At 44.0% G+C, this 12,500-nt stretch overlaps 1 protein-coding gene across 1 annotated transcript in view; it reads left to right on the top strand.

The window, feature by feature from the left end:
• The window catches only part of LOC113816130 (single-minded homolog 2-like), a gene marked incomplete in the record, with an annotated part of 61,981 nt that overhangs the window by 46,810 nt on the left and 2,671 nt on the right, over nucleotides 1–12,500 (top strand). Inside the window, 4 exon segments of the mRNA XM_070115264.1 lie at nucleotides 744–833; nucleotides 5,886–6,003; nucleotides 8,037–8,122; nucleotides 12,308–12,500. The exon segment at nucleotides 12,308–12,500 is cut by the window's right edge and continues 7 nt beyond it. Coding sequence (XP_069971365.1) covers nucleotides 744–833; nucleotides 5,886–6,003; nucleotides 8,037–8,122; nucleotides 12,308–12,500 — 487 coding nt within the window.

The raw sequence follows: 12,500 nt of genomic DNA, 5'->3' as shown, positions 1-12,500 counted from the left end.
TCATACGGAGGAAAACATGGCGCCTCGAAAGACAGAAAAAAAGAAAGAAAGAGAGAGAGAGAGAGAGAGAGAGAGAGAGAGAGAGAGAGAGAGAGAGAGAGAGAGAGAGAGAGAGAAAGAAAGAGAGAGAGAGAGAGAGAGAGAGAGAAAGAAAAAAAAATTATGCCATGTCAAAACAACTGGTGAAATACACACGCAGTTTGTGAGGTTTGGGCGGATATTACAAATTGCTTGCGTGTCGGGGGGAAAAAGAGAAAAACAAATCTTTAATTAGCATGAAGTATGTGGTAGGAATGAGTTAAAATTAGCTATGTATAAGAAATTCGCAAAGATAATGAAATGTAAGTTAATATTTGTTCATTACTGCAAATCAGTATAATCTATGTATACATACAATACTTACATACATACATATATACCTACATACATACATATATACATATATACGTTTACATATATACCTACATACATGCATATATACATTTACATATATACCTACATACATACATATACACATTTACATATATCTACATACATACATATACACATTTACATATATACTTACATACATACATATATACATGTACATCAACACATTTATAAATAGAAACACATACATGCATATAGACAGCTAGACCCATATGTATAAATTTACAAACATACGCACACACATACGTATACATACATGTGTGGGTGTGTATTATGTCTGTCCGTGTGTAATTTCCAATTATTTTCTGCCTCAGACGCTGGACGGCTTCATCTTCGTGGTGGCTCCGGACGGCAAGATTATGTACATTTCCGAGACGGCGTCGGTCCACTTGGGGCTCTCTCAGGTAAGTGTCGATAGATAGGTGATTTATGTGTGTGTGTGTGTGTGTGCGTGTGTGCGTGTGTATGTGTGTATGTGTGTATGTGTGTGTGAGTGTGTGTGTGTGTGTGTGTGTGTGTGTGTGTGTGTGTTTCTGTATGTGTGTGTTTGTGTATTTGTGTGCGTTTTCATATTATTTCTTTCCATATTCATATAATTTCTCTATTCATCCGTCTCTCAAAAGTTGTTTCCATTTCTTCTCTCACACTTTCACCTCGCTCTTCCGCCTCCTTTCCCGCCAAGAACTAAATTAGGTTAGGTAGCAAATTCTCTTCCTTTTTTCCCTCTCTCTCTTTCCGTTTCTTTATTCTTATCGTGCATGTTTACTAGCCCCTCCAGCCGGCTCGAATCAATGAAGTAAAGTAAAGCAGGCTACCTCTCACCCTACTTTCCCGCCATTGCCGCCGCCGCCACCCAACACCGCGAGATCGGTTGCGCGTCGACGTGCTTCAGCTGTCTTTTCCCGCGCTACCGATCATGGGGAGAACATTTTTACAATGTAGACAAATTTATTTCACGCAGTAATTGGTTTGTTTACTGGAGATACTTCCGGTGAGGGTTTGCACAAGCAGAGATTGCTTAAAGCCTGAAGATATTATTTTGAAATTGAATGTTTCGAACGTCCTTAAGAAAGTAAATATAGATTTTTATTTTTTTTTCTTCAGTTTTTTCTTTTTTTCTTAACGTCTGCTAATTTTATTTTATTTTTTCCTCATTTTTTGCTCGTTTTTTTTTTTCTTTTTTCTTTTCCCCTTTCTTAACGTCTGCTAATTTTAGCGTGTTATGGAATGCCAGATTTTTTTTCTCTGAATAGTAAATGTTACAGCATTCTGTACACTCACGTCAAGCTTTCCTTTAATACATCACCAGTCATGTTTAAATTCAAATACCAACATGGCGAAACGACTGAAAGCATTATGATTACTGAGTCCAAATAGGAGTAAAAAGAAAAATACCTCCAGATATTTACGTTCATCAAATGCATGTATATAAAGAGAAAATTAACGCGGCTGAGTTGCTATGTGCTATTTTCCTTCATTTTTCGACGTGGCTTCCCCTTAACCTCGTGTTCACTCATTGGAAAAGAATGTATGCGTCGGCTCACTCTATATGATAGATAAAAATAGCCCTCCTTTCTCTCTTTAGCGAGCTTTGAATTTTTGTGGTTTTTGGCATGTTGTGAAAAGGGGGCGGAGGTTACGCACACTCCGGAGTCAACTGAGCATCTGTCACACATAAATAAAAGGGGGAACTGAACGGTTTGGCGCAAAAATTATTATCCTTTTTATTATCATTATTTATTTTGATTTATTTGTTTTTTTATGATATATGTATTCATTGTGATGCATGCTAATATTTTTTTCTAAAGATGAGATGTATTTGGATTCACAGAAGTTGTGAATAGTATACAGTATATGTGCGTGCGTGTGAGAGTAGCGTGTGAATGTGTGCGTCTTCTTTAGTTTTTTTCAGTTTGTATATTACTTAAAATCAAATATTCAGGGATACTATTTCCCAATTTCGTACATTTTCAACTTTCTCACTCTCCTTGTGTATATGGCTTTGAGTTTGTGTGTGTGTGTGTGTGTGTGTGTGTGTGTGTGTGTGTGTGTGTGTGTGGACACACGTGCATGTCTGTCTATTTGCCCATCTCTATATTCATTTATTCATCTCTCTCTCTCACTCACTCACTCACTCACTCACTCACTCACTCACTCACTCACTCACTCACTCACTCTCTCTCTCTCTCTCACTCTCTCTCTCTCTCTCTCTCTCTTTCATCTCCCTTTCTCAACATATCATAGCGGATTCAGATCAGATGTTCACCTGAAGATAATATTGTGATGTTTGGGGATTTGAAGGAAAATATATGAGCGCAATTTGGCGCGCGATTTAAATTCCTGGAATAGCGCGCGGGTGTAGAGGGCGCGGGCGTAGAGGGGGATTGGCGGGCCCCTTTTTACGGCTGAGCTTAAGAGATTCTTTACTTTAGGAAATTTCTCTCTGGATTTTTTCCTGGGATTTTGGGACTTAGAATTTATGTTGTTTGTACAATAAGGATTTCTGGGAGATAAGCTCTAGCATTCGAGAGGGAGAGCGGGTGCCGCCCTGTGATCCCAGCCATACATCTTGCCATTAATTTTCCTTTGAACCGAATGTTTCCTGTGGGAATACATTGCAAACCAGGTGCGTGATGGCGTTTGGTAATTACACACAGCAATTAACGTACGCCCCCTTTGATGACGTGATCGGGGGGGCAATTATGGCGAATCCCAGAGGTAAATTGAGGAGAATATGCTACAGATTATAAATGAAAACAGGGCAACGATCTCTCGAACGCCAAGACAAAAGTTTTAGCCCGTCCTCTCTCGGTGCCGGTCGCTTAGATCACGAGATACAGCACGGCGGCTGCTACCGGTCGATATGTGGAGGCGGTCGCACAACACAGGGAACAGACCGGTTCGAAAATGGTGTTCTTGGTAATTTTTTTTCTTTTCAATCGAATCATATATTTTCTCTTCAGTCGGGAGGTATTTCGAGACGTTCGGAATGATTCGGATGATCGGGTGGAAAAAGGATATTTATATTTGGAAGGAGAACGCGTGCAATCGAGAGTTTCCATCTAGAAGCACTTATATTTATTTACATTTTTTTTACATAGGTTATTTTTCTGTTGAATTGTATAAAAAGAAAATAATTTTAGAAAGAAATTCTGCGTTCTTCGTTCTGTATTTTCTTCCACGCTTTCACTCTCGTTTTCTTTCGTGTCCAGCGTCCTCTGCAGTCCCTTATCTCCCCTTCCTTCCCTCTTCCACTTCCCTTCAGCTCCCCTCGCTCCCTCTCGCCTTCCCTCACTTCCTCTCGCCTCCCCTTACTCCCTCTCGCCTCCCCTCACGCCCTCCCGCCTTCCCTCACTCCCTTTTGATTCCCCTCATTCCTTCTCGCTTCCCCTCGCCTCCCCTCACTCCCTCTCGCCTCCCCTCACTCCCTCTCGCCTCCCTTCACTCCCTCTCGCCTTCCCTTACTCCCTCTCGCCTCCCCTCACTCATGCATCCTTTTACTGGCTTTCACTTTCCATCTTTTTTCACTTGTCACACATTCTTCTTCCTTTTCTAGTTCTCGATTTTTCTTTGTGGATCTTTCAAAACTTTTTTTTTATTTCCTGTATCAGTTCATTGTCTTTGTCTTAATATGCCTTTCCGTTATTTTATTTTTTCTTGTTAACTGTCTTTACCTTTCTTGGTTCGTTTCTTTTTATCGTTGACTCTTTTCCCTGGTTTATTGTTTTAGTTATTCTTACACTCGTTTTTTATCGTTGATTATTCTCCCTCGTTCATTGTCTTTACTATTCTTGATTCGTTTATTTTTCCTCGTTGTTTTTTTTCTCGTTTATTTTCTTTATTTTCTTGTTGCTATTGTCTTGTCATATTTCCTGGGGTAATTTTTTCCCTATGTTGACTTTTTCCTTGTTTTATTTTCCTGATTAATTTTCCTTATGGATATTTTTTTTCCTCGTTTTCCTGTTCTTGTTTTACCACGCTTTCCTAGATTTTTTTTTGTTTTACTCGTCCTTTTTCCTTGTTTATTTATTTATTTTTTAATCTTAAGACGCCATTTTGTTTATCTTAATCCTTTTTTTATAGTTATCTTGTCTTGTCTTGTCTAAACACGCTTTATCATTGATTTTTTTCCTTACCTTTTTCTTGGTTGCATCGTTTTTGTCTCATCACACTTCGTTGGTTTTCCCCCTCCTCATTTTGTTCATCATTGCATCGCCTTGTTTTTTCTGCTTACTTCGTTCCTCATTGTATCGCCTTTGTCTCAACGCATTCTTTTGTTGATTTTCCCCTTCTTATTTCGTTGCTCATTGCATCGTCTTTGCCTCATTGCATTATTTTGCTGATTTTCTCCTCCTTATTTCGTTCCTCATTGCATCGCCTTTGTCTCAACGCATTCTTTTGTTGATTTTCTTTCCTTATTTCGTTGCTCATTGCATCGCCTTTGCCTCATTGCATTCTTTTGCTGATTTCCTCCTCCTTATTTCGTTCCTCATTGCATCGCCTTTATCTCTACACTTTCTCTTGTTGATTTCCCTCCTTATTTCGCTCCTCATTGCACCGTCTTTGTTTCAACACTTTTTCTTGCTGATTTCCTCCTCCTTATTTCGTTTCTCATTGCATCATCTTTGCCTCAATGCATTCTTTTGTTGATTTCCTCCTTATTTCGTTCCTCATTGCATCATCTTTGCCTCAATGCATTCTTTTGTTGATTTCCTCCTTATTTCGTTCCTCATTGCATCATCTTTGCCTCAATGCATTCTTTTGTTGATTTCCTCCTTATTTCGTTCCTCATTGCATCGCCTTTGTCTCAACACTTTCTCTTGTTGATTTTCCTCCTTATTTTTTCCTCATTGCATCGCCCTTGTTTCATCACATTGTCTTGCTGATTTCCATCCTTATTTCGATCCTCATTGCATCGCCTTTGTCTCACCATTTTCTCTTGCTGTATTCCTCCTCCTTATTTCTTCCTCATTGCATCGCCTTTATCTCACCATTTTCTCTTACTGTATTCCTCCTAGTTATTTTTTCCTCATTGCATCGTCTTTTTCTCAACCAAAGACTATGTACTTCAAGGGTGGCTAACCAGTCGATCGCGAGTGACTGATCGATCACAAACCTTTTTTAAGTCGATCACACTACTGTACCTGTTAATAGTTCGTCCTTTAGAAGTTGTCGTGCAAATAACTGCAGACTTAGAATTTGACTTTGACTTAGAATCTGACTTAGACAGACTTAGCCTTAGACCGACAGACTTAGAATTTGACTTTGACTTTGACTTCGACCTTGACTTAGAATTTGACTTTAACTTAGACTTTGACTTTGACTTAGACTTTGACTTTGACTTCGACTTTGACTTAGAACTTGACTTCGACTTAGACTTGGAATTTGACTTTGAATTTGACTTCGACTTCGACACTAGCCTCGACTTAACCCCCCCCCGTCTCTCTCCCCCGCAGGTCGAACTCACCGGCAACAGCATCTACGAGTACATCCACCCTGCCGACCATGAGGAGATGACGGCCGTGCTGAACGTCACTCCACAACCCGTCCCCCATTCTCCCTACGTCAGACAGGGTGAGTTCATACCCTTCCCTCCCTGTTTCTCTGCTTCTCTGTTTCCCTGCCTCTCTGTCTCCCTTGTCCCCTGCGTCCTTGTCATTTCTGCGTCTTCTGTCTTTCTGTGTTCCTGGTCCCTGCCTCCTTGTCCTTCCTTTCCCCTGCTCCCTGTTCCTTGTTCTTCCTCTTCCTTCCCTCTTGCTTCCTTGTCCCTCTTTCCTCCTCCCTCCCTCCTTGTCCTTCCATTCCCCTTACCCCCGTTTCCTTGTCCCTCCTTCTCCATGTCCCCTATTACTTGTCCCTACCCCCTGCCTCCATACCTCTCTGCAACCTTCTCTCTTCCCCTGTATCTCCTTTTCGTTTGTCAACCAAAGTGGATTTCCCCTCTTCTCCCTGTCCCCCTGCCAATTTTTTCTCTTCTCTTTTCCCTGTTTCTACGTCAACCAGGGCGGGTTCTTCCCCTTCGCCCCTCCCCTTTCCACCCTTCCCCTCCCGATTTTTCTACGTGAAGATGAGTTTCCTCCCTTCTCTCCTGTTCCCCTTGCACTCTTTTCCCTTCTCCCATCTTCGTACATCAACCGCCGACCACCCTATTTCCTTAGCCCTACCCCCCCATCCCCCGCACCCTTCCTTCTCCCTCGTTTACCCGACACAAAACTAGCTTCCTCCCTTTCGCTACGTAATCCCTGATATATCCTCCCCCCCTCCCTCCTCCCCCTCCCCCCTCGACTTCCCCTCACTCTCCTTCCTGTCTATCATCCTTTTATTGGATACACAGAATGAGCTTTATCCTTCCCTCTCCTTCTCCTACTTTCCCCCCTCCCTCTGCCCCTTCCATATCCTTATTCCTCATTCTGCCTTTCGTATTCCCCCTATTTTATCCCCTTCTGCCTCCCCCTTGTCCCTATCCCTCATTCTGCTTTCAAACCCCTATCCCCTCTTTATCCTCGCTCCCCCCTTGTGCTGCCTTCTCTACTCCATTCCTCCTGCTTCCTTTTCCTTCCTTCCCCCTACCTCCTTGTCCTTCCTTCCCTCTACCTCCTTGTCCTTCCTTCCCCCTGCTCCCTGCTTTCCACCCCTATCCCCTCTTTATCCTCGTTCCCCCCTCATTCTACCTTCTGTAGTCCCCACTCCCCACTCCCTTACCCTTAGCCCTCATTCTGCGTTCTTCTCCCACTTCCACTTCCTCCCTCTCCCCTCTTTGCCCTTCCCTTATTCCTACCCCTCATTTTGCTCCCTGTGTTCCCAACCCCTCTTTATCTCCTTCTGCCTCCTCCCTTATTCCTATCCCTCATTCTACCACCCGCTCTACCTCCTCTTTATCCCCCTCTTCCACCTCCCTCATCCTTACCCCTCAGTTTGCCTCCCACCCCTATTTCCTCTTTATCCCCCTCTACCTTATTCCTATCCCTATGCCTTCCACTCTACCTCCTCTTTATCCCCCTCTTCCTCCTCCCTCATCCTTACCCCTCAGTCTGCCTCCCACCCCTATTTCCTCTTTATCCCCCTCCGCCTTATTCCTATCCCTATGCCTTCTGTTCTACCTCCTCTTTATCCCCCTCTTCCTCCTCCCTCATCCTTACCCCTCAGTCTGCCTCCCACCCCTATTTCCTATTTATCCCCCTCTGCCTTATTCCTATCCCTATGCCTTCTGTTCTACCTCCTCTTTATCCCCCTCTTCCTCCTCCCTCATCCTTACCCCTCAGTTTGTCTCCCACCCCTATTTCCTCTTTATCCCCCTCTACCTTATTCCTATCCCTATGCCTTCCACTCTACCTCCTCTTTATCCCCCTCTTCCTCCTCCTCCCTCATCCTTAGCCCTCAGTCTGCCTCCCACCCCTACTTCCTCTTTATCCCCCTCCGCCTCCCTTCCCTCATCCTCTCCCCTCATTCTACCCCGATATCAAAGTACTTCCGGTAATTCATGCTTTAAAAAAATGCGTGTTTGATCTCCTGACAGGCACTTGATATGCCAATGGTTCTCCAGTCTCCATAAATTAAATGGATCTCACTTGATTTTGAATTAAATTCCCTCGTTTTCCTTTTCGCAGATGAGGAGATAGAGAGAACCTTCTTTATAAGAATGAAGTGCGTCCTGGCGAAAAGGAATGCCGGTCTTACCACAGGGGGCTATAAGGTAAGTTTTCCTTTGGGGGATTCCGTTCGATCCTTCCGGAGTTTTAGATTAACTGTCTTCTCGAAGAGGAAGAAGAATGCTTCGATTCTCTTTTTTCTCTCCTCTCGCTTCTTTCTCTCTTTCTCTCTCTCTCTCTCTCTCTCTCTCTCTCTCTCTCTCTCTCTCTCTCTCTCTCTCTCTCTCTCTCTCTCTCTCTCTCTCTCTCTCTCTCTCCCCCCCCCCCCCCTCCCTCCCTTCCGTTCCCGCTGCGTCATGGTGTACTGCAGGCGCCATTACCGTGATTCACAACAGCGCCGCCTTCCCATGTGCTTCAAATCTGATATATATTTTCCCTTTTGATTCGGCTTCGTATCTGAATGTCCGGTGGGTGGATATAAATTCGGTTTTTTAAACGTGCGGCTTTTCGGTATCATCGGACAGGATAAACAGAAAGGAGTTTCGGAATGTAGCTACCGCCCCCTCCCCCCCCCCTCCGCCCCCCTCCAGGCAGTCGGCGTGAACCTTTGCAACCCCGAGATGTTCACACGCCGGGCGCTTCGAGAGATGAACAGACCGCTCGTCTCAAGATGGCGTCGAGCATCTCACCTTTACCCAAGACGCCATTTTGTTCTTGTTGTATTTCCCTTCTGCATACGTTGTACTGTAAGCACTAAGTCGGCTTATCATGCCATGACACATGTCGTTCGCAGCAGCCGAAGGGAATAACCACACAACGAGTAGCAATATAAAAAATCCGAGGTATATAAAACGTGCAATAATACCGCGTTTGCTCACTCACGCTGGTGACGTTGCGGTTTTCTTTCAGGGGAAGCTCATGTATATTGCCAAAAGATAATATTCTCGTCTATGCATGACTCCTCAAGTTTGAATTAGGTTTACCAGAGGCTCCCCGCCCAGACTCCCACTTTCACTGAACAACGGTATTCTGTTCTTGAACGCGGCGCCGGATCGATGCATGCTATTGTTTTAACGGATATTCCGGTATAAATAACAACCGTCACTCCTTGTCCAAAGCGTGCTCCAGTGTATATATCTTTACAACATCTATATAATAGAGTTCGGTTTAACTCTTACTGTAGAAAAAAAGAACTAAAAATACAACTGAGGATCAAGATATGTAGGCCTACATAGAAATGAATAGGTTTAGATGGCAAATGAAGCCTGTTGTGACGTTCCCGACATCGTGGTCTGACGGCGAGGGCGCGACGTGCAGGGACCCTCATCATAACAGAGGCTGCCTACGTAATGCCCTGGTTAATGTAAACAGTAATATGCTGCCCAGTCACTCTCACTCACTCTCACTATAAATTAATTCCCAGACATGGTCTTCCAGGGAGCGATGCGAGAGAGGGAAAAGGTGTACGATAGAATAGATAGAACTGGAGGAAAATTAAAGTTGAATTATGAAGACAAGTCAGGACCGTCGCTTCCAACCATCTCTTGTTGGCCGCGTTCTAACCTATTTTTATTCGCTTTTCCTGGAGGTCGCGTCGTTGTGCTGCCTGCCTCCTACGCTGGGCTTCCAGATTTCTAAATCCCGACAGATTTTGCGATTCTGTTTACGGTGCGATTTGCGTTAGTTTTATTCCGATCCGTAATTTGAATATAGGCGGTCGGGACTGTTACATTAAATTGAAAACTGAGCATAACGTCATAGCTTCGTTGCTCCGTTGGTCAACATGACTCATGCTCTGTTCAACCATGTTCGTTTGGATGCCACACAGTTGATTTTGCTACATTTATGATTTCGATATGATTCTCTTTAATCCAAACTTGCATATGCGTGAATGATTTAGCCGATTTTCCATCAATAAACTTTTTTTTTCTTACTTGAAGTTCGTCATTTTGGTTTATTTTAACAAGCAATAAGAAATCCTTCATGACAGTAAGCATAAGTTATGGTTCTAATCAAACTAATATATATATAATGTCGCACCGAAATATATATAAAAAAAACTAGGTTCTGAAGCCGAAGTCGTAATCAGGTGAGGAGTATCGAAGACGAGAGCCCCGGGCATGGCTATAATCTCTCCTGTCGGGCCATCAAGCACGTACGAAACCTCGACTAGCGCCCTCAACCTGGAATGTTAAAAAAACGTCGACTTGAATCCTTCGCTGAATTCCGGAGACGGGCAGAGCATGCGTGTATGTCAAGACTTCCGGTTCACTCTCGACTCCTATGAAATTCCAACTGTTATTTTTTTTCCCAAGGCACTTTTTGTATAGCGAAAAAGACAGAAAGAGGAGAGAAAAGAGGTGATACGGACTGAGAGCGGAAAGTACACCGAGTGAGAATGACTTGCGAAAGTTTGACCTTCGACTTTCTGTGAGTCGGAATAGATCTTTTGCCTTGCGACTGTTTTTTTTTTCTTTCTTTTTTTGGTGGAACATTAAAAGAATAAATAAATACAAAATAGATAAATAAATAACGGTTTCTGCGATTGATCGATGTCTAAGGAATATTTGAGGAATAAAGTTTAGTCAAGAGAAGGCTTAGGAACATCGTATGTTTTACTTCTTTAAGTAAAGTGGAATATATCGCGTTTTTTTTTCATAAGAAAGAAATAATAAAATCTTCACTTACGTCAGATCAGTAAAAAAAAAAAAAAAAAATCGTATTCTATTTGCTGGATTTTGTACAGAAAAAAAAAATGGACGTTCAACAACCTAGGGATTCTCACTATGCCCCCCCCCCACCCCCACCCTCTTCCTGAGTTACCGTTCTCGCTTTTTATTCTTGTCCTTGTTTTTATCATTATTATTATTACTCTCTGTCGGTATTGATATAGGTATTCACTTCTATTTTCTTTTTTCTTTTCATTACTGTTTCTTCGAAGTTCCCTTTCATCTTTCATCTGCCCTTCTTCCTCCTCCTCCTTCTTCTTCTCTTTCTCCTTCCTCTCCTCCTTCTACACCTCTTGCCTCTCTCTCTCCTCCCCCTCCTCCTCCTTCTTCTTCTTCTTCTCTTTCTCGTTCCTCTCCTCCTTCTACAACTCTTGCCCCTCTCTCTGTCTTCCTCCTCCTCCTCTTTCTCGTTCCTCTCCTCCTTCTACACCTCTTGCCCCTCTCTCTCTCCTCCTCCTCCTCCTCCTCTTCCTCCTTATACACCTCTTACCCCTCTCTCTCTCCTCCTCCTTCTCCTCTTTCTCCTTCCTCTCCTCGTTCTACACCTCTTACCCCTCTCTCTCTCCTCCTCCTCCTCCTCCTCCTCCTTTTACTTTCTTTTCTCTACTTCTTTCTCTTCTTCTTCCCGTCTTCATTTATTCTTCCTCCGTCTCTTCCTCTTCTCCCTCGCCGCGTCACTTATTATCCTTCCCTCTTCCTTATTCTTCCCTTCCACTTCTCCTTTTCTCCCCTTTTTCTCCTCTTCTTCTTTCTCTTTAGCCTTCGCCTTCACCTCCTTTTACACTCCTCTTCCTCCTCCTCTTCCTTTCCTTCCTCCCTCTTTATTTTCTTAGATTCTCCTTCTTCTCTCCATCTCTTCTCCAACTCCCTCTCCGTCCCTCTTTCTTATTTTCCCTTCTCCTTCGTTTTTTCTTCTCCTCTTCTCCTCGTCTTCTTTCTCCTACCCCCCCCCCCCCCCCGCCCCTTCTTCCTCCTCCTCCTCCTTTATTTTCTTAAATTCGCTCCTATTCTCCACAAACCTCATCTCCTCCCCCCCCTCTCTTCTTCTTCCTCCTCCTCCTCCCCCTTCTTCTCCATCCTCCTCCTCCTCCCCCTCCTCTTCTTCTCCTTCTTCCTCCTCCACCTCCCTCTCTTCTTCTCCTTCCTCCTCCTCCTTCCCCTTCTTCTTCTCTCTCCTCCTCCTCCTTCCCGTCTTCTCTTCTCTCTTCTCCTCCTCCTTTATATTCTTAACTTCCCTCCTCTTCTCCACACACCTCCTCTCTCCCCCCTCTTCTTCTTCCTCCTCCTCCTCCTCTTCCCCCTCTTCTTCTCCCTCCTCCTCCACCTCCCCCCTCTTCTTCTCCCTCCTCCTCCAACTCCCCCCTCTTCTTCTCCCTCCTCCTCCTCCTCTTCCTTTTTCTTAACTTCCCCCTCTTCTTCTCCTTCCTCCTCCTCCTCCCCCCCTCTTTTTCCTCCTCCCCCTCTTTTATTTTCTTAACTTCCCCCCTCTTCTTCTCCTTCCTCCCCCTCCCCCTCCTTCTCCTCCTCCTTTATTTTCTTAACTCCCCTCCTCTTCTGCAGGTGATTCACTGCTCGGGTTACCTCAAGATCAAGCACTACACGCTGGACATGGCGCCCTACGACAGCTGCTACCAGAACGTGGGGCTCGTGGCCGTCGGACACTCGCTCCCGCCCTCCGCCATCACAGAAATCAAAATGCACTCGAATATGTTCATGTTCAGGGCCTCACTCGACCTCAAGCTGATCTTCCTCG

The sequence above is a fragment of the Penaeus vannamei genome, chromosome 37, assembly GCF_042767895.1.
Source record: "Penaeus vannamei isolate JL-2024 chromosome 37, ASM4276789v1, whole genome shotgun sequence".
In the NCBI taxonomy this organism is placed as follows: Eukaryota; Metazoa; Arthropoda; class Malacostraca; order Decapoda; family Penaeidae; genus Penaeus; species Penaeus vannamei.
The sequence above is the reverse complement of the archived record's forward strand: the minus strand, read 5'-3'. Positions and strand labels throughout refer to the sequence as shown.